The sequence below is a fragment of the Heptranchias perlo genome, chromosome 9 (genome assembly GCF_035084215.1).
Source record: "Heptranchias perlo isolate sHepPer1 chromosome 9, sHepPer1.hap1, whole genome shotgun sequence".
NCBI lineage: Eukaryota > Metazoa > Chordata > Chondrichthyes > Hexanchiformes > Hexanchidae > Heptranchias > Heptranchias perlo.
In genome coordinates, this window is record NC_090333.1 from 8,195,161 (window position 1) to 8,218,118 (window position 22,958).

Below are 22,958 nucleotides of genomic sequence, written 5' to 3' on the forward strand. Positions count from 1 at the left end.
TCTTTTCTGCACCCTTCCTAAGGCCTTCACATCTTTCCTAAAGTGCGGTGCCCAGAATTGGACACAATACTCCAGTTGTGGCTGAACCAGTGTTTTATAAAGGTTTAAAATAACTTCCTTGCTTTTGTACTTTCTGCCTCTATTTATAAAGCCAAGGATTCCATATGCCTTTTTAAGTGCTTTCTCAACCTGTCCTGCCACCTTCAAAGATTTCGCTACATTACAACAGTGACTACACTTCAAAAGTACTTCATTGCCTGTAAAGTACCTTGGGATGGCCTGAGGTCATGAAAGATGCTATATAAATGCAAGTCTTTATTTCCTTTCCTCCTACAATCTCAAAATCCAAGTTTCGTATCACCTAATTTCACCTGCTTGACTTAATCATCTTTTATTTTTTTAAACCTTGGTCAAATTGCCAATTATATCATTCTCATTAGCTCAGCTTAGTAACCTGGTAAAATGTCTTGCAGAATGATTTGACTGACAATAATGCATGGTTTGCCTCCAACTAAGTTACATTCTTGTTAATAACTAGTACCTTCCATCCCTAAGTATGTGCTGGCAGGATAAACATGAAATATTTCATGGGCATTATATCACCCACAAAGTTCTAATATATTTCCAATACCATACACTTGATCATGCAACTCTCATTTCTAGCAAAACAAGGACCCATCACACACATGCATAAGAAATCTCCTTTGTTTGTTTTGCTTTAACTGATCACAGCCAAGACAGCGATGGACCACAGCATCCCGAAACCAAAAAGGGGAAAAGAAACAGGAAAATCGGCTATCAAACGACCCTGTTAGAAAAGGCACGTCAGCCGAGAACAGGATGAGGCTTGGCATGGATCCCCCTCCCTTGGTCAAATAGTCCACTAACAATCAATGACTAAAGTCATGGTCTCTTGGGCAAAGAACCAAAGTGAAACCACATCCCAACAAGGAACCACTGCTATCAGAAAAAGTCTTGAGAAAATATAGGGCACCTACAGGCTATTTGATCCATTAAAGCTCATTCTTCTAGATATCTCACTCTCCCGTTTTAGCATCATAGTTTCATAGAATGATAAAGCACAGAAGGAGGCCATTCGGCCTATTGTGCTTGTGACGGCTCTTTGAAAGAGCTTTCCGGTTAGTCCCACTCCCCTATTCTCTCCCCATAGCCCTGTAAATTTTTTCCCTTCATCCTATTGCATTTTGAACATTGTCTTTGTCTCTATAACACTGCGTGGCAGTTTATTGCTAAAATAATCCCTACTAAAAACAGAAAAGAGTGGCAGAAATACACTGCAGGTCAGTCACCATCTGTAAAGAGAGAAGATTTTGGATGTGAACCCTTCTTCGGAACTCTGACAAATGAAATTCACCCAGAATGGGTCTGGTGAGTTAACTCTAGTTTGTGATCTCTCCCACCCAGTCTGGTGAGTTAACTCTCGTTTGTGATCTCTCCCACCCAGTCTGGTGAGTTAACTCTCGTTTGTGATCTCTCCCACCCAGTCTGGTGAGTTAACTCTAGTTTGTGTTCTCTCCCACCCAGTCTGGTGAGTTAACTCTAGTTTGTGTTCTCTCTCCCACCCAGTCTGGTGAGTTAAGTCTAGTTTGTGTTCTCTCTCCCACCCAGTCTGGTGAGTTAACTCTAGTTTGTGTTCTCTCTCCCACCCAGTCTGGTGAGTTAACTCTAGTATGTGTTCTCTCTCCCACCCAGTCTGGTGAGTTAACTCTAGTATGTGTTCTCTCTCCCACCCAGTCTGGTGAGTTAACTCTAGTTTGTGTTCTCTCTCCCACCCAGTCTGGTGAGTTAACTCTAGTATGTGTTCTCTCTCCCACCCAGTCTGGTGAGTTAACTCTAGTTTGTGTTCTCTCTCCCACCCAGTCTGGTGAGTTAACTCTAGTTTGTGTTCTCTCTCCCACCCAGTCTGGTGAGTTAAGTCTAGTTTCTTGTTGCTTCTCTCGATGTGATCGGTACGGGGCGCACCAGCAACGTCTGTGAAAGAAAGAGAGAGAGAGAGAGAGAAATAAGAGAAACCGGAAAAAGAGTCAGCGCAGCTCAGAGACTCCCACGCAGGCAGAGAGAGAGAGAGAGAGAAGGTTGCTCACCCCGACCTCCCTTCACACCGAGAGCTGGACATGTCGGCGACCGCCAACGTTACCGCTATGAGGAAGCTGGTGCAGCAGCTCCGCTCCGAGGCGGGCATCAAGAGGCTGAAGGTGAGCTCCGGGGCTGGGGCAGCGGTCGGAGCCGAGCCGAGCCGAGCCGGGAAGGGAAGGGAAGGGCGTGGGGTGGAGGGAGAGCAGAGCAGAGCCATCTGTAAACGCCATTCCTCTTAACATGCAGACTGGCAGCATATAAATATATTATAAATATATAAATATAAAGCAGGAAGTAACGGTGGGACTTATTGATCTTCTGATTATAGAATGATACAGCACAGGATGAGGCCATTCGGCCCATCGTGCCTGTGCTGGCTCTTTGAAGGAGCTATCCAGTTAGTCCCTCCCTCCCTCTTTCCCCATAGCCCTGCAAATGTTTCTTTTTTCACGTATTTATCCAATTCCTTTTTAAAAGTTAGATTGAATCTGCATCCACCACCTTTTCAGGTAGTGCAGTCCCAAAATGTTAACTAACCCCCCCCCCCCAAGGGTTGGGTTTGCTCACTGCCCCTTGGTATATGTGTGTGTGTGTGTTTGGGGTGTGTTTTATTTTTATTTAACCCTAACATTGTTATCTCCACTCCGGGGGTAATTAATCACTTTACGAAACACTGCTTTTTATTTTAAAATGACTCCTCTCTCCCTTTCGGTAAGGAAATTTATTCAGCTGTTCCCCTGACATCTGGACCCTTTAACTCCCATTGGGAGTGAGCCTCTTTTCTCTCCTTTTAAAATGACCTGTCTGGTCACATCTCACTCTTCTTTTAAAAAAAAAATACATGCATCTTAACAGTTCTGCATTTATTTCCTTTGTGTTTTATGTAAGGTTGGAGTCACCATTTGATCTGACAGTTACCATATTTGAAAGGGATTTAGGTGGTTCAGAGTTTAAAGATTACCGGATGGCACCTGCTCACAGTGTTTTTCTTCCCATCCATTCATACCTTAATTTCCAAGTAAAACGTTCAAATGTTTGTGGGCAAAACTGTTCTCTTTTTTTCCTCTGCCTCTTTCTTTGAAAGAAAAAGAGCATGTATCTACTAGATAAACACTTCCTTGAAATGAGCAAATGCCCAAGGCCTTGTAAACTTCCATTTCGTTGTTGTGAGAAAGCAGAGCTCCAACCTGCTTCCAGCTGATAACATTATGGCACTTTAAATTGCAGATCAGACAGAATATCCAATTAAATCTCATCAAAGCATTAACGATGAAGCAGAGAGTGAACATTTGCTTGTTAAGAGCTGCAGTGCCATTGAACTTGATTGATTGGGAACATAGGAACAGGCCATTCAGCCCCTCCAGCCTGTTCCGCCCTTCAGTTAGATCATGGCTGATCTGCATCTTAACTCCATCTACCCGCCTTGGTTCCCTAACCCTTAATACCCTTGTCTAACAAAAAAAAACCTATCGATCTCAGCTTTGAAATTTTCAATTGATCCCCCAGTCTCAACATCTTTTCGGGGGAAGAGTTCCAGGTTTCCACTCCCCTTTGTGTGAAGAAGTGCTTCCTGACATCATCCCCTGAATGGCCGAGCTCTAATTTTAAGGTTATGCCCCCTTGTGCTGGACTCTCCCACTAGAGGAAATAGTTTCTCTCGATCTACCCTATCAAATCCTTCAATCATCTTAAACACCTCAATTAGCTCACCCCTTAATCTTCTATATTCAAGAGAATACAAGCCTAGTCTATGCAAGTTTTGTTCTGAAGCCTCTTGCTGTTGTTATACTCGGCAGGATTTTTTTTTTCCTATTCCGTTCAGTGCTCAGCTATCGACTTTGTTTCGGTATCTGTAATTGACATGTTAACTTTAGGATGAGGCAAGAATATTGCCTCACCCACATACTATCATCATACCAGAAAGCTTACGGAAGTCTGTAGGGATCTTATTGACTGTCGAGTTGTGTAAAAGGTATGTTCTGCAGAGGTCCTTGTGGAATGATTGGACCTTTGCTAGTATAAGTAGTGCTTTGCTTCCGTGTAATTATAAGTTTTGTAAATTTATCCCATTAGCTTTAGCCTGAACAATACAGTCTGACTTCATGGTGTCTTCTGCTCATCAGAGAGGAGCAGCAACCTTTGCAAATTCCAGTGCAAAAATATCACAATAAACTGTGCCCCACACATACAAAGTTGTAACTTTCACAACATGGCGGAGGAAACTGAAATTGGCTGTAAATACAGAGCGTTGGGGAGAGAGCCCATATTGCAACAGTTAGTCTATAAGTCTGCCATGGGCCCCTTTGCTATGCCAGCACACATTCTCTGGGCCTTTTAATTACTCTCGACACTATCAGGGTGAATCTTATGCCATCTTGGTCGAGTAAGTATTTCCTCTTAATAATTTAGGATATAAACTTAATTTGTTTTTAAACTTTTGATGATTACATTAGCAGTGCATTCTATTTGAGCTCAGTGCTTGTTCAGTATATTGATAGTTCTATAATTTTTTTAGAAACTTGCCTAGTTGGACCAAATTTGTGATAATGGCCAAAGAAAGTTATTAGCACGTGGATTGGGTGGGGTAATGGAGGTAAAAATCAACAACTTGAATTTAAAAGGCACCTTTTAATGTGGAAAGCATCCCACAGAGCTTCTGGAGGGATTGAGGCAAAATAGGGATAACAGGAATGTGGGATCAGAAACCGAGCTGTGTTGCAAGTTATGAGAGGTGAGTTGTGAGAAGATTTTTTTTTAAAGGTGGAGGAGGAGTGGTTTAGGGAAGGAGTTCTAGAGAGTAAGAGCCCAAGGTGGCTTAAGGTTCCCCTACCATTGATGGACCGAAGGGAGATTGGAATGCATACAAAGCCAGAGTAGATGGGGACGTGAGATTGGAGAGGGGAGAGGTGGGCAATTCTGCGGAGGGATTCATTTAAGAATCTATTCAATCATTTAAAAAACATTTGGACGCTGTGAAGAGGGAACTGTTCAAATCATTTTGAATGGAAGGGTGGAATGGCTTTCCTCGTCGGTATTTTGTGATCTTTACAACTGTCAATGTATCAAAAGTTAACAAGCTAGTTCTCCAAGGACCCCACTTGGAGATCATTTGTTTCTTGATTCAGTGACTAAGCTTTGTTGAAAAAATTAAGTTGTGAAATATGAACCATACTCCTGAATAAAGTGTGTAATTTGTAAAGCAGCTGGAGGTATTTGGTGATTCATAGAATGGTTACAGCGCAGAAGGAGGCCATTTGGCCCTTTGAGCCCATGCTAGCACTTTGAAAGAGCAATCCAGTTAATCCCATTCCCCGCTCTTTCCCCGTGGCCCTGCAAATCTTTTCCCTTCAAGTATTTATCCAATTCCTTTTTGAAAGACAGCGCATTCCAGATGTTAACTACTTGCTGCGTAAAAAAGTTTTTCCTCACGTCGCCTTTGGTTCTTTTGCCAATCACCTTAAATCTGTGTCCTCTGATTCTTGACCCTTCTGCCAATGGGAACAGTTTCTCCTTATTTACTCTATTAAAACCGTTCATGATTTTGAACACTTCTATCAAATCTCCTCTAAACCTTCTCTGCTCCAAGAAGAACAACCCCAGCTTCTCCAGTCTATCCACATAATTTAAGCCCCTCATCCCTGGAACCATTCTAGTAAATCTTTTCTGCACCCTCTCTAAGGCCTTCACATCCTTCCTAAAGTGCGGTGCCCAGAATTGGACATAATATTCCAGCTGTGGCCGAACCAGTGTTTTATAAAGGTTCAACATAACTTCCTTGCTCTGCCCCTATTTATAAAGCCCAGGATCCCGTATGCTTTTTTAACTGCTTTCTCAACCTGTCCTGCCACCTTCAAAGATTTGTGCACATATACCCCCAGGTCACTCTGTTCCTGCACCACCTTTAGAATTGTACCATTTAGTTTATATTGCCTCTCCTCGTTCTTCCTGCCAAAATGTATCACTTCGCACTTCTCCTATATCAGTCCTCCCTGTGCAGAGTGCCACTTTCCATCCAGCTGTGGAGAACTGCAAGCTTGTACAACAGTTGTTCCAGTACTCAGTGACCTTGACAGCATTAACCAACTGTAATAGGAACAGGAACTGGTGTAGGTTTTAAAGTGATCTGATAACAATACTATAGCAGTATAAACATGGTCCTTGGTTGGTTACCAGAGACAGTCCTCAATCTCTGTTGTGTGAGGCAACAAAGGATGTCTTGAAGTAGCTTGACATTGCTGCTTTCTGACAGCTAGGAACATAGGAACAGGAGTAGGCCATTCAGCCCCTCGTGCCTGCTCCACCATTTGATAAGATCATGGCTGATCTGTGATCTAGCTCCATAAACCTGCCTTTGGCCCATATCCCTTAATACCTTTGGTTGCCAAAAAGCTATCTATCTCACATTTAAATTTAGCAATTGAGCTAGTATCAATTGCCGTTTGCGGAAGAGAGTTCCAAACTTCTACCACCCTTTGTGTGTAGAAATGTTTTCTAATCTCACTCCTGAAAGGTCTGGCTCTAATCCACAGCTTTAGGAAGTGACGCTAAACTGGTATCTGAGGGTGCTTATCAATTATGTCTGGTTTCAATGTAAACTTGGTGTAGGTTTCTCTTACAGATATCTTGTTTACATCAATTGTGGAACAAACCAAGTTGTGGCAACAATAAAACTTATTTGTCCCATAAAACACCAATTTGAAATAATATTCAAAAATGCAGTTTAGGGTTTTGTAGGAACACAGGAACAGGAGTAGGCCATTCAGCCCCTCGTGCCTGCTCCGCCATTTGATATGATCTTTTCATTTGATAAGCCTTTGGCCCATATCCCTTAATACCATTGGTTGCCAAAAAGCTATCTATCTCACATTTAAATTTATAAATTGAGCTAGTATCAATTGCCTTATTTGCGGAAGAGAGTTCCAAATTTCTACCACCCTTTGTGTGTAGAAATGTTTTCTAATCTCACTCCTGAAAGGTCTGGCTCTAATTTTTAGACTGTGCCCCCTACTCCTAGAATCCCCAACCAGCGGAAATAGTTTCTCTCTATCCACCCTATCCGTTCCCCTTAATATCTTATAAACTTCGATCAGATCACCCCTTAACCTTCTAAACTCCAGAGAATACAACCCCAATTTGTGTAATCTCTCCTCGTAACTTAAACCTTGAAGTCCGGGTATCATTCTAGTAAACCTACGCTGCACTCCCTCCAAGGCCAATATGTCCTTCCGAAGGTGCGGTGCCCAGAACTGCTCACAGTACTCCAGGTGCGGTCTAACCAGGGTTTTGTATAGCTGCAGCATAACTTCTGCCCCCTTTACTCCAGTCCTCTAGATATAAAGGCCAGCATTCCATTTGCCTTATTGATTATTTTCTGCACCTGTTCATGACACTTCAATGATCTATGTACCTGAACCCCTAAGTCCCTTTGGACATCCACTGTTTTTAACTTTTTACCATTTAGAAAGTACCCTGTTCTATCCTTTTTTGATCCAAAGTGGATGACCTCACATTTGTCTACATTGAATTCCATTTGCCACAGTTTTGCCCATTCACCTAATCTATCAATATCGCTTTGTAATTTTATGTTTCCATCTACACTGCTCACAATGCCACCGATCTTTGTGTCATCGGCAAACTTAGATATGAGACTTTCTATGCCTTCATCTAAGTCGTTAATAAATATTGTGAATAATTGAGGCCCCAAGACAGATCCCTGCAGGACTCCACTAGTCACATCCTGCCAATGTGAATACTTACCCATTATCCCTACTCTCTATCGCCTTTCGCTCAGCCAATTTCCTAACCAAGTCCGTACTTTTCCCTCGATTCCATGAGCTTCCAACTTAGCTAACAGCCTCTTATGTGGGACCTTATCAAATGCCTTCTGGAAGTTCATATAAATAACATCCATTGACATTCCCCTGTCCACTACTTTAGTCACCTCTTCACAAAATTCAATCAGGTTTGTCAGGCACGACCTACTTTTCACAAATCCATGCTGGCTCTCTCTGATTAACTGAAAATTCTCGAGGTGTTCAGTCACCCTATCCTTAATTATGGACTCCAGCAATTTCCCCACAACAGATGTTAGGCTAACTGGTCTATAATTCCCCGGTTTTCCTCTCTCTCCTTTCTTAAAAAGCGGAGTGACGTGCAATTTTCCAATCTAGAGAACTTTGAAAGATTATAGTTAGGGCATCTGCAATCAGCTCACCTACTTCCTTTAAAATCCTGGGATGGAAACCATCTGGTCCTGGGGATTTGTAACTCTTTAGTGCTATTATTTTCTTCATTACTGTTGCTTTACTTATGTTAATTTTATCGAGTCCCTGTCCCCGATTCAATATTAGTTTTCTTGGGATTTCCGGCATGCTATCCTCTTTTTCGACTGTAAATACTGACGCAAAGTAATTATTCAACATGTCCGCCATTTCCCCATTGTCAATGACAATATCCCCACTTTCAGTTTTTAAGGGGCCAACACTGCTCCTGACCACACTCTTTTTCCTAATATAACTATAAAAGTTCTTCGTATTGGTTTTGATATCCCTTGCAAGTTTCTTTTCATACTCTCTTTTTGTAGCTCTTACTATCTGTTTTGTGACCCTTTGTTGATCTTTGTATCTTTCCCATTCGCCAGGATATGTGCCATTTTTTGCCTTTTTGTATGCCCTTTCCTTATGTCTCATCCTGTCCCTAACCTCTTTAGTTGTCCATGGCTGTTTTTTTTGGCAAGTAGAGTTCTTGCCCCTCAGGGGTATAAACCGGTTCTGTATCTCGTTAAATGTTTCTTTAAACATTTCCCACTGATCATCAGTCGTTTTACCCATTAACAGATTTGCCCACTTTACTGTGGACAGTCTCTGTCTCATCCCATTGAAGTCGGCCTTACCCAAGTCTAGAATCTTAGCAGCTGATTCACTTTTTTCCCTTTCAAACACTACATTGAACTCGATCGTGTTATGATCACTATTGGTCCTGCATAATGAGATCAAACTGGATGTCTTCTGTTCTATCCTTCCCTTAAACTTTAGGATTTAAAAGTGTTCTCTCTCAGAGATGTCTGACCATCCTTTCCGTGAAATCTCGTTTATGGGGATTTAGATTACATCAAACTTTCCTCTGTTGTTCCTTCTAGACTCCAGATACCTCCTCCTGTATAATCGTTCATCTCCCTCTGTTCTCATTATGTTTGGCATAGGACTTGTGTCGAAACTTAACGCTATACCAATGCACTAACACACTCAGACCAGTATCACAAAGGGAAAAGTTTTACTTTAATTGACTTGTATACAAGGGAAGTGCGCCCTCAAGCCATGATTGGAGGCACAACTTTGTCGAGTCATTGAGACAGCTTAGGTTTATACAGTTAATGGTGTACGCCCACCTGTGTAGAATATGGGCGCACACGTACATTCTTTATTGGTTCAGGTAGTTGGTCAATCAATTAGTGAGCCTGCCCCCTCTGGATGTCCATAGCTCATTCCTATTTTGGCACGTAGGCCTCGTAGGCCTGAGCACATTATCCTCCCCACATTCCTGAGCTGGTTATCGGTAGGGCTGAAGTCAGTCTCAAGGCCACATGGCCTCTCAAGAAACTGTATTCTCATTATATTTTATAGTCAGCAATACCCTTATCTGCTAGGGGGGGCCAGATAGTACTAAGCACCTGCACAGCCAACTTAATTATCAACATACCAAGGCTTAAACGTAATTACACAATTGTGTCTTTCTGTGTGTGTGCTGTAGCTACCCCATTATGTGAGCCAAAGAATTAACATGGTCAAATATCCATCATGCATTTCTTCTTTAATATGGTCAAGTAACTGTTCATGCATTTCTACATTAGTATGGTCAAGTAACTCTTTATGCATTTCTACACTTGTCAAACTGTTTCTTGCTCCCTAACTCGTTTCCCTAGGAGCTCAGAGTTCTGGAACTCCTTTCCTTCCTCAAATGACCTTCATGCTTTTAGAACACAAGTTTGCCAGCATCTAATCATTACTCCCTGTTCCAATTTGCATTTAAAAAAAAAGTTTTCTGGGTTTGTAGTGTCTATGGGTCTGGCCATTTACCTTCATCTCTTGGAACTAATTCTCTTCACTCTCTTTCCCCACCCATTGATTTGTAGAGCAACGTACCACTATATTTACTAATTTTTGATTTTTTAAAATTGTACTGAAACATGCAGCTCACACTAAGCAATGAGAATATTGGTACCAGCATTTCTACCATAAACCTGTAGCTAATTGAGTACTGCTATGCAAAGCAGGGCTAATGTCGGCCAAAGCTCCTGTTGTTCAGTGCTTATTTGCTTTGTGTCTTGTAGCTGGATATGACTTTATTATAGCCCTTGAGAAGGTGGTGGTGAGCCGCCGCCTTGAACCGCTGCAGTCCGTGTGGTGAAGGTTCTCCCACAGTGTTGTTAGGTAGGGAGTTCCAGGATTTTGACCCAGCAACGATGAAGGAACGGCGATATATTTCCAAGTCGGGATGGTGTGTGATTTGGAGGGGAACGTGCAGGTGGTGTTGTTCCCATGTGCCTGCTGCTCTTGTCCTTCTCGGTGGTAGAGGTCGCAGGTTGGGAGGTGCTGTCGAAGAAGCCTTGGCGAGTTGCTGCAGTGCATCTTGTAGATGGTACACACTGCAGCCACGGTGGAGGGAATGAATGTTTAAGGTGGTGGATGGGGTGCCTATCAAGTGGGCTGTTTTGTCCTGGATGATGTCGAACTTCTTGAGTGTTGTCGGAGCTGCACTCATCCAGGCAAGTGGAGAGTATTCCATCACACTCCTGACTTGTGCCTTGTAGATGGTGGAAAGGCGTTGGGGAGTCAGGAGATGAGTCACTCGCTGCAGAATACCCAGCCTCTGACCTGCTTTTGTAGCCACAGTATATATGTCGCTGGTCCAGTTAAGTTTCTGGTCAATGGTGACCCCTAGGATGTTGATGGTGGGGGATTCGACGATGGTAATGCCGTTGAATGTCAAGGGGAGGTGGTTAGACTCTCTCATTGGAGATGGTCATTGCCTGGCATGTGTCTGGCGGAATTCAGGAGAAACTTCTTTACCCAGAGAGTAGTTAGAATGTGGAACTTGCTACTACAAGGAGTAGTTGAAGCTCGTTGAGGGGAAGCTAGATAAACACACGAGGAAGAAAGGAATAAAAGGATGTTGATGGGGTTAGATGACAGGTCTAGACAGTCTGGATGCAGGAGGATGTTTCCCCTGGCTGGGGGGGTCCAGAACGAGGGTTCAAAGTCTCAGGATACAGGTAGGACATTGAGGACTGAGATGAGGAGAAATTTCTTCACTGAGGGTGGTGAACCTGTGGAATTCTCTACCACAGAAGGCTGTGGAGGCCAAGTCACTGAATATATTTAAGAAGGAGCTCGATAGATTTCTAGACACAAAAGGCATCGAGGGGTATGGGGAGAGAGCGGGAATATGGTACTTCGAGGATCAGCCATGATCATATTGGATGGCAAAGCAGGCTTGAAGGGCCGAATGGCCTACTCCTGCTCTATTTTCTATGTTTTCTATGAAGACAGGTGGAAGGAGGCTCATGTGGAGCATGAATACCGGCATGGACCTGTTGGACTGAATGGCTTGTTTCTGTGCTGTACATTCTATGTAATCACCTCAACTACTCCATGTGGTAGCGAGTTCCACGTTCTGAGTAAAGATGTTTCTCATGAATTCTTTATTGGATTTATTAGTGACACTCTTATATTTATGGCCTCTAGTTTTGAACTAGTTTTGATTTTGAGTTGAATGATGAAAGGATGCAGAAAGGCTAATGCTCGTCTTCAGGAAGGTAGCTTCTTGCCAAATAGCTGTCCACCATCTACTGGCCAGCTCCTCGAACAGCAGAAGGGGAATCCTACATTGTAAACCACGTACACGTCAAAGGTAACAACCACTATCTCCTGAACTCTGCATCAAATAATGGGAAGTTGTTGAAGCCAACTCTCAACTTATGTTCTGTGAGACTTGGGTGGTCTCCAGCCATGTGCTCACCCAACAATTGGGGGACCAGATTTCAACCTCCTGCCCTGTCAAAAAGAACCAAAACATCTGTCCGATAGGGTGGATGGTTGCATGTAACTTCTCTGTTTGCAAGTGTGAAGTGCCCAATTCTTGTGCTGAATTTCAATGAATAGCTTCGACCAGCCAGTTGGAGATGTCTTGGATGACGACCCATCTACTTTGTTTGGTGACTTTTGTCCAATGAAAATTTGCTTCCACTCTCTTCCATCTTGAACTTATGCTGCTGTATTCTTCTATCGTGGAATTAGTCAACTCTACAGCCCTTAACTTAATTGGGAGGAGAGGATAGAAAAGTGCATCTTCTTTCTCTGCCTTCGTGGGTCTACTCTGGAATCAGGAGTGCGCTTAAATCGGGATGGGTACAAGAAGAAAAAACTTGCAAGATCCTCCGATTTCCAGAATGACCGGGCAGTCAGCCTATTTCTGGTGGTGAGTTAGCTGCTCATAACGGTGGTTTCCTAGTACGTCAGTAAAACGGTGAACTTTTCATGCATGTTTACAATTGTCAACCCCAGTCCATCACCGGCATCTCCACATCATGACTACCATCGACACCACAAACTGCCGGCTCACAGTGGAAAGGATATCCAAGAAGATCGCGCATATAGACACAAGACATCAAGTTTTTACAGAGCTGCAAGAAAGCAGACAAGATCCCGAAAGGACTACAGATCACGATTGCCTTGGCAACGGGCAGTTGGAAAGACTATCTGTAATCACCAGGTATTGTTCTGTGATTTATAAATTCGAGGATTTCATTTCCACATTCACCTGAGGAAGGAGGAAGCCTCCGAAAGCTTGTGATTTTCAAATAAAATCGTTGGACTATAACTTGGTGTTGTAAAATTGTTTACAATTGTCAACCCCAGTCCATCACCGGCATCTCCACACCATTTCATGCAGGGGCAGTTGTACTGTTTCTCTTCACTAGGATTTCAGTGATGTGTAATGGTGAGCAGGTACAGACTTTGTTTACTTGAACTGTGGAAAACAGCCAATGGTACACTTTAGATTTTTGTCTTTCCAATCTTCGGTTCGTCAGAGAGTATCTTGAAACAGTGGTGGGAAGGGGAGCAGTTTGAAGTTATGAATTATGAGTATTACACAAGAAGCATATTTGCACAATATTAAAGTATTTTGGCTCAAGTGTGATGTTTTTTTCTCTCTCTGTTCTGTTCCTTTCCCAGGGGCCCCCAGAAGTTAATGCAATTGGTTTGCAGTTTGCCCAGAAAAATGAACAGAATTGCAGAATGCAATCCCTAATGCATGTAAAAGTCCTGGAATCCGATATAATGAAAACACAATGTGGCTTATTTAAATCACCATAAACCAGTGGCCCGGCCTACCTTGGTACAAATATATACCTGATGTGCTCTCAGATGAACAAGATTATATATCCTTGCCCCTCCTTTCCTTTTCCTTGTGAGTGGTGTTTTCTAGACAGATTGTGAACCCGCGTCCTGTTCCTGTGATCATATTTTTTAAGGCACCTAGGAAAATTATATTAAAATTCCTGAGATTCGATGTCAAGTCTGACCAGAATATTAGTCAATAAATTGTCTATTTTCAGCACAGATGAGTGCACTATAAATCATACAGCACAGAAGGAGGCCATTTGGCTCATCTTGCCTGTGCCGACTCTTTGAAAGAGTTATCCAATTAGCCCCACTCCCCTGCTCTTTCCTCATAGCCCTGCAAAATTTTCCTTTTCAAGTATTTATCCAATTCCCCTTTGAAAGTTACTATTGAATCTGCTTCCACCACCCTTTCAGGCAGTGCATTCCAGTTCATAACAACTTGCTCCGTAAAAAAATTTCTCCTCATCTCCCCTCTGGTTCTTTTGTCAATTACCTTAAATCTGTGTCCTCTGATTACTGACCTGCCTTCCAGTGGAAAGAGTTTCTCCCTTTGTACTCTATCAAAATCCCTCAAAATTTTGAACACCTCTATTAAATCTCCCCTCTGTTCTAAAGAGAACAAACCCAGCTTATCCAAACTCTCCACATAACTGAAGTCCCTCATCCCTGGTACCATTCTAGTAAATCTCTTCTGCACCCTCTGTAAGGCCTTGACATCCTTCCTAAAGTGCGGTGCCCACAGTTGAACACAATACAGCAGCTGAGGCCAAACCAGTGTTATATAACGGTTTAGCATAACTTCCTTGCTTTTGTACTCTAGGCCTCTATTAATAAAGCCCAGGATCCCATATGCTTTTTTAACAGCCTTCTCAACTTGTCCTGCCATCTTCAAAGATTTGAATATGTAAACTCCCAGGTCAGTCTGTTCATGCACCCCCTTTAATATTGTACCATTTAGTTTATGTTACCTCTCTCCTCAGTCTTCCTTCCAAAATGCATCATACCAAATGTCATGAAGGCCATAAAATAAACTATAACTTTAACTCTCTTGTTTCTTCTCTTTTCCTCCCACCAAAAAAGGTGTCTCAAGCAGCCACAGATCTGAAGCAGTTCTGCCTGCAGAATGCACAACAGGATCCTTTACTGATGGGAATACATCCAAATACTAATCCTTTTAGGCCACCGAAGCCCTGTTTGCTATTGTAGCTGAAATGTGATTCTACTTTCTTTTGGTAAGTAAATCCATCTCCTCAGTTTTCCGAATAGACTGATGTTATTCACGTTCCAGGTCTTTTAAATAAAAGTAGATAGTGATTTTAAATTCCTTTTTTGGCTTCAACACGAAGGGCCTATGTTTGTTCTGGATTCGTTGATGTGATCATAGAAAGGTTACAGCACCGAAGGAGGCTATTCGGCCCATCAAGTCCGTGCTGGCTCTATGCATGAGCAATCCAGCTAGTCCCATTCCCCCGCACTATCCCCATGGCCCTGCATATTTTTTCGTTTCAAGTACTTATCCTGTTCCCTTTTGAAGGCCATGATTGAATCTGCCTCCACCACTCCCTCGGGCAGTGCATTCCAGATCCCAACCACTCGCTGTGTGTAAAAAAGTTTTTCCTCATATCACCTTTGGTTCTTTTGCCAATCACCTTAAATCTATGCCCTCTGGTACTTGACCCTTCAACCAATGGGAGCGGTTTCTCTCTATCCACTCTGCCTAGACCCTTCATGATTTTGAATACCTCTATCAAATCTCCTCGCAACTTTCTTTGTTCCAAGGAGAACAACCCCAGCTTCTCTAGTCTATCCACGTAATTTAACTCCCTCATCTCTGGAATCATTCTAGTAAATCTCCTCTGCACCCTCTTTAAGGCCTTCACATCCTTCCTAAAGTGCAGTGCCCAGAATTGGACACAATACTCCAGTTGTGGCTGAACCAGTGTTTTATAAAGGTTCATCGTAACTTCCTTGCTTTTGTACTCTATGCCTCTATCTATAAAGCCCAGGACCTTATATGCTTTTTTAAACTGCTTTCTCAACTTGCCCTGCCACCATCGACGATTTGTGCAAATATTCCCCCAGATCCCTGTTCCTCTACCCCTTTTAGAATTGGGCCCTCTCGTTTGAATCATAGAATCATAGAAGTTTACAACATGGAAACAGGCCCTTCGGCCCAACATGTCCATGTCGCCCAGTTTATACCACTAAGCTAGTCCCAATTGCCTGCACTTGGCCCATATCCCTCTATACCCATCTTACCCATGTAACTGTCCAAATGCTTTTTAAAAGACAAAATTGTACCCGCCTCTACTACTGCCTCTGGCAGCTCGTTCCAGACACTCACCACCCTTTGAGTGAAAAAATTGCCCCTCTGGACCCTTTTGTATCTCTCCCCTCTCACCTTAAATCTATGCCCCCTCGTTATAGACTCCCCTACCTTTGGGAAAAGATTTTGACTATCTACCTTATCTATGCCCCTCATTATTTTATAGACTTCTATAAGATCACCCCGAAACCTCCTACTCTCCAGGGAAAAAAGTCCCAGCCTATCCAACCTCTCCCTATAAGTCAAACCATCAAGTCCCGGTCGCATCCGAGTAAATCTTTTCTGCACTCTTTCTAGTTTAATAATATCCTTTCTATAATAGGGTGACCAGAACTGTACACAGTATTCCAAGTGTGGCCTAACTAATGTCTTGTACAACTTCAACAAGACATCCCAACTCCTGTATTCAATGTTCTGACCAATGAAACCAAGCATGCTGAATGCCTTCTTCACCACCCTATCCACCTGTGACTCCACTTTCAAGGAGCTATGAACCTGTACTCCTAGATCTCTTTGTTCTATAACACTCCCCAACGCCCTACCATTAACAGAGTAGGTCCTGGCCCGATTTGATCTACCAAAATGCATCACCTCACATTTATCTAAATTAAACTCCATCTGCCATTCATCGGCCCACTGGCCCAATTTATCAAGATCCCGTTGCAATCCTAGATAACCTTCTTCACTGTCCACAATGCCACCAATCTTGGTGTCATCTGCAAACTTACTAACCATGCCTCCTAAATTCTCATCCAAATTATTAATATAAATAACAAATAACAGCGGACCCAGCACTGATCCCTGAGGCACACCGCTGGTCACAGGCCTCCAGTTTGAAAAACAACCCTCTACAACCACCCTTTGTCTTCTGTCGTCAATCCAATTTTGTATCCAATTGGCTACCTCACCTTGGATCCTGTGAGATTTAACCTTATGTAACAACCTACCATGCGGTACCTTGTCAAAGGCTTTGCTAAAGTCCATGTAGACCACGTCTACTGCACAGCCCTCATCTATCTTCTTGGTTACCCCTTCAAAAAACTCAATCAAATTTGTGAGACATGATTTTCCTCTCACAAAACCATGCTGACTGTTCCTAATCAGTCCCTGCCTCTCCAAATGCCCGTAGATCCTGTCTCTCAGAATACCCTCTAACAACTTACCCACTACAGATGTCAGGCTCACCGGTCTGTAGTTCCCAGGCTTTTCCCTGCCGCCCTTCTTAAACAAAGGCACAACATTTGCTACCCTCCAATCTTCAGGCACCTCACCTGTAGCTGTCGATGATTTAAATATCTCTGCTAGGGGACCCGCAATTTCCTCCCTAACCTCCCATAACATCCTGGGATACATTTCATCAGGTCCCGGAGATTTATCTACCTTGATGCGCGTTAAGACTTCCAGCACCTCCCTCTCTGTAATATGTACACTCCTCAAGACATCACTATTTATTTCCCCAATTTCCCTAACATCCATGCCTTTCTCAACCGTAAATACCGATGCGAAATATTCATTTAGGATCTCACCCATCTCTAGTGGTTCCGCACATAGATGACCTTGTTGATCCTTCAGAGGCCCTACTCTCTCCCTAGTTACTCTTTTGCCCTTTATGTATTTGTAGAAGCTCTTTGGAATCACCTTTGCCTTATCTGCCAAAGCAATCTCATATCCCCTTTTTGCCCTCCTGATTTCTCTCTTAACTCTACTCCGGCAATCTCTATACTCCTTCTTTCTGACTAGGGCCTCAATCTCCCGAGTCATCCAAGGTTCCCTACTTCTACCAGCCTTGCCCTTCACTTTATAAGGAATGTGCTTACCCTGAACCCTGGTTAACACTCTCTTGAAGGCCTCCCACTTACCAGACGTCCCTTTGCCTGCCAACAGACTCTCCCAATCAACTTCTGAAAGTTCCTGTCTAATACCATCAAAATTGACCTTTCCCCAATTTAGAATTTTAACTTTTGGGCCAGACCTATCATTCTCCATAGCTATCCTAAAACTAATGGAATTATGATCACTGGTCCCAAAGTGATCCCTCACTAACACTTCTGTCACCTGCCCTTCCTTATTTCCCAAGAGGAGGTCAAGTTTTGCCCCCTCTCTAGTCGGGCCATCCACATACTGAATGAGAAATTCCTCCTGAATATACTCAACAAATTTCTCTCCATCCAAGCCCCTAATGCTATGGCTGTCCCAGTCAATGTTGGGAAAGTTAAAGTCCCCTACTATTACCACCCTATTTTTCTTGCAGCTGTCTGTAATCTCCTTACATATTTGCTCCTCAATTTCCCGTTGACTATTTGGGGGTCTGTAGTACAATCCTATCAACGTGATCTCTCCCTTCTTATTTTTCAGTTCTACCCATATAGACTCAGTGGGCGAACCCTCGAATATATCCCCTCTCACTACTGCCGTGATTTTCTCCCTAATCAAGAACGCAACTCCCCCTCCTCTCTTACCTCCTGCTCTATCTTTCCTATAGCATCTGTACCCTGGAACATTGAGCTGCCAGTCCTGCCCCTCCCTTAGCCATGTTTCAGTAATAGCTATAACATCCCAGTCCCATGTGCCCATCCATGCCCTGAGTTCATCTGCCTTGCCCATCAGACTTCTTGCATTGAAATAAATGCAGTTTAATCTAGACTTCCCTTGGTCTTTGCCCTGCTTTCTCATTTTTCCTACTGAAATGCATCACCTCGCATTAAACTTCATCTGTCACGTGTCCACCCATGCCACTAGCGTTTCTCTATCCTCCTCACTATTCACTACCCTTCCAAGTTTTGTGTCACCCGCAAATTTTGAAATTGTGCCCTGTACTCCCAAGGCCAAGTCATTAATATATATCAAGAAAAGCAGTGGTCCTGGCACTGACCCCTGGGGAACAACACAGTACACCTCCCTCCGGTCCGAAAAACAACCATTCACCACTACCGTTTCCTGTCATTTATCCAATTCTGTATCCATGTTGTTTTTGCCCCCTTTATTCCATGGGCCGCAATCTTTATAGCAAGCCTACCATGTGGCACTTTATCAAACGCTTTTTGAAAATCCATATATACATCAGCTGCATTGCCCCCATCTATCCTCTCTGTTACCTCATCAAAATACTCTATATCAAGTTAGTTAAACACGATTCCGCGCTACAAATTGCTGGCCGATTTGCGCATTAATAACGGCGCGTGTCATTCAGATGCCGTTTTTTTTCAACAAAGTCTGGTCCATAGTGTTTTATCTATTGCTAGGAATCAAAGATATGCCATTTATGTAACACCGTATCACATTCTCAGGACATCTTAAAGCATTTCACAACTAATTAACTACTTTTGAAGTGCAGTCACTGGCTATGGAGGCCCACAGGCAGCAAAAGAGTCAGGTTTTTTTTTTGGTGGTGGTTGAGGGAGGAATGTTGGCGAGTTCATTGGGAGAATTCCTCTTTGAAATAGTGCCAAGGGATCTTTGTGTCCACCAAAGCAGGAAGATAGGTCTTAGTACAACATCTCATCTGAAAAAGAGGTGCTGCCAACATTGCAGCACTCCCTCAGCGCGTAACAGCACTGTGGGAGAACCTTCACCACACGGACTGCAGCGGTTCAAGAAGGCGGCTCACCACCACCTTCTCGAGGGCAATTAGGGATGGGCAATAAATGCTGGCCTCGCCAGCGATGCCCACATCCCATGAACGAATAAAAAAAAAATGTCGTACCACCCCATGGCTCAGTTTGGTGGTATAGCACCTCCTATCATTGATCAAAGAAGAGCTAACATTCCTGCCTCTTTACACACTAAGTAACTCCTGAAGAGTTGATAATGGATTATTATGTCCTTTCTGACTGAAAGACGGTATCAATAGAGAATACTTGCTATAAGTGGGCTGGGTGGGGGGGGGGGGGGGGGGGGAGGGGGGAGGGGGGAGGAGGGAGAGTTGAGTTATTGCAATGGTATTTTTTTCCCCTGGAGGGCGGGGTGCGAGAGGGAAGAAGAGAGCAGGGATGATGACCTAATCTGTGTACATTAGCAGTAACATGAGATTGGCAGGGGAGTTCTCCTATCCCAATCCTGCCTTTTTATGTCCTGTAGTCAGATGTAAACATAATTTACATTATGCTCTCATATGTAGTTAACTTGTACAATAAAATAAAACGTTTCAGGCATTGTCTTTTTTTTGAAGGAGGGGGGAAGAGACCGTGGGGGTAAAATTCAACTTTGGTGGGAACACAACAGGCATCAGCAGACCAGCCACCATTGTGTGAGAGTTTCCTTTCCCTTGACTTGAAGTTGACTGTTACCCCTCGTCTCAGAAAGAGGCTCTTGAGTTGTTTTTTTTTGAGGAGTGTTACAGCCACTAATGATTTCTGTAAATTAATCTTTGTTCCATAAATTTGCTTTCCCTCCTTACAGGTTTTCTGGGTCTTAAGTGGGAAATTCACCCTTGGTGCATGTTCTGAAAACAATGAAGATGTTTACACTAATCCTGATTCTCAGTGGCCTTTAGACCAATGGACAAGCCATGTTGGATCTGTTTTAAAAGCCTCTTTAAAAATCTGTGCCAACTTTCCTTCCTGTCACTTTGTAAATTGCCTGTTCTTTGATACCGATTTACACCTACCTCGTTGAAGCAATGAGGTGCTGTATGTACAATTTTAGTTGCTGCTTGTGCACAATCCTATTTCTAGAAAACTTTGTACACTGGTAGAGGAAAAGAAATAAATAAAGATCTGCCTTGATTTATGTATTTTATATAGTCAAACCCATCAAGTGAAAGTATACTGTATATACTAGTGTATAAGGTTGAACAACTTCCACCCCAACCCCCCCTCCCCCCCCAAAAAAATTCCATGATTCTCATAAAACGTTCAACATTACAATGTTTCTTGCCGACAAAATTCTTATCTTGTCTCTGTTCTTCTCAGCTAGTGACATGGGATATCATATGTGAGGCGGTGGTTAATACTTTTAGTAGCTGCGATTTACGGTTTCCGAGGATAAGGGGGTAGCTTAAATGGTCCTGCTCGAGATACTTTGAGAGTACCATGGTTATGGGACTGATTCAATATGACCTCACTAAAGTGGATGGAGATGTACTGGAAATTGTCTGCATAAGCTTTCCGGAAAGAGCTTTTGCAAAGGTCCACTAGATAGCTATCAGACAGAAAATTAAATGTCTCAGTATTATTGGGGGGAAATAGCAGGATGGATTGGGAGGTAGTTGAAGTTATATAAAGAGGGAGCAATTATTAATGGGAAGGACTTAAATGAGGGTTGGGTGACAAGTAGGGTTCTGTACTTGGTCCTTTACTGTTCATTACTTTTATCAGCCTTGAGGGCATAAATTTGCAGATAAGATATATGAAATAAGGACATTAGCTGTTTGCAAGCTGCTTTAGGTAAGTGGATGGGTTAATAAATATCTGCTGTAATTTAATATGAAGTTATATGCTGGGGGGGGGGGGTAACTAAAGACATGTACGTTTCATGCCTGACTACCTATTAAAAGTAAAGGGCAGGAAAGGAACCAGTCAGTAAAGTTTAGCCAGATATAAGAGAAAGCAAATAAGGTTGTGGAAAGTATTGCTAGATCGACAAAGTATTACACTTTGATTATATGAGCTTTTGTGCATTCTCACTGGGAAATATTTTTGTTACCACATCTAGTTACAGATATCAAGACACTAGAGAGGATGCAAAAAATGGGTAACAAGAACAATATCTAAACTTAGCCCTGTTACAAGGATTGGCGTGGAGAGTTTGGTTTTTCAATTTGGAGACATATCATTGAGAAAGGTTGTATATGATTGAGGTCTTTAAAATTATGAATGGATTGGAACTAGCAGTGTTAGATAAGCTATTGAAAAGTGGACAGCAATAGGTCAGGTCTATAAAATATATGCAAAGTTCAGCATTGAGCCTATGTTTCTTCGAGGCTGTCTGATTGCCTTGTAGAGTTAGGGAGGAATTTCCCAGGGATTTTGCTGAAATTGGTCATAAGCTTTCCCAAGCATCCGCATTTGAAGCGGTTGGAGTTTCACTATTGTGTAGAGAGGGTAAGTGTGGATAGGCTCGACGGTCATTTTCATAAGCTTTACCTCCCAGCGTCCAGTCCTTGCCAGCTACTGCTGATTTTAAATCTTCTCTGCCTGTATCTCTCTGCCGCCCGTCTCAGATTTTAAATCAACACTGCAAGCTTGGACTTAGAGAGGGTGAAGGTTGCGACTTAAATATCACAGCACTAGCAGAGCAACAGCTAAATCCACTAAGAGGGAAACCTGAATGAAGATTTGACCTGTATATAAATCAGGCCCCTCTCCCCACTTTTGCCCCAAGCACAGACATGCATTTCCAGTCTTAGACATTAGTATATACAGTACCCAATCAATTAAAAATGGCCATATCTTGTCTCCACTTCCTTTAGACTGTTATGTAATGCTACAGCATAGGCTGTGCCTTTAAGGATCAAATTCCTTCAATAAAAATGAAGATTAGGAGTTGCCCTTTGGCAAGTTAATTATACTGCAATTCTCATGATCAGCTACAATGGCGGTAAAGGGAGCAAAGCTGATTCATATATTGAACCGTTTCACATGTCCTGGATTGGGTTAGAAACATTCAATTCTCAATTAAAACCAAACTGCACCACGAGTATTTTTTTTTTGTTTGCTTGACTTTTGTGCTCAAGGTGAGGAAATGTCAGCCTTTCATTTTAGGTAACTTATGTATGCACCAAGCACTCCCGGGATCAGAAATAAAAGTTCCATCTATTCTGCCTCCAACAAGCACCTATTTCAAGTGTTGCCATTTATTCATACCCGTATCTCACACTAACTGTACTATGACTTTGGAGTGCGATTATACAATTGAGTGGCACAATTCATGCCAAATTAAGTGGCAGTTTTGTGCCTATGAGGAATTAGGTTGAGATTACCTCAGCTCATTTTATGTAGGACCCATAGAGCAAGCAGAGGACACTTTGAATCCAAAGTCTAACCACTGCATTATCACATACCCAGCCAATGACTACCAATGACAAACACACAGTAGTGTTAATTTTTGTGGTATTTCAAACTACATTATACTTACCGTCCCCACTACGGACTATTCAACTGATCCTATTTGCACTCATTTCCTTAATTTTA

General features: G+C 42.7%; 1 protein-coding gene across 1 annotated transcript; it reads left to right on the forward strand.

Moving 5' to 3' along the window:
• Positions 1–2,041: 2,041 nt before the first annotated feature.
• LOC137325110 (guanine nucleotide-binding protein G(I)/G(S)/G(O) subunit gamma-5-like) lies at positions 2,042–22,598 on the forward strand. Its single transcript, XM_067989828.1, has 3 exons — positions 2,042–2,216; positions 14,583–14,734; positions 20,227–22,598. Exons 1-2 carry the CDS (start codon positions 2,136–2,138, stop codon positions 14,706–14,708), a joined length of 207 nt encoding a protein of 68 aa, XP_067845929.1. The 5' UTR covers positions 2,042–2,135; the 3' UTR covers positions 14,709–14,734; positions 20,227–22,598.
• The last annotated feature ends 360 nt before the right edge of the window (positions 22,599–22,958 follow it).

Coding starts and splice junctions, on each gene's coding strand:
- LOC137325110 (XM_067989828.1), top strand. CDS start 2,136: ATGTCGGCGACCGCCAACGTTACCGCTATGAGGAAGCTGGTGCAGCAG. Junction 2,217..14,582: donor CGGGCATCAAGAGGCTGAAG/GTGAGCTCCGGG, acceptor CCACCAAAAAAG/GTGTCTCAAGCAGCCACAGA.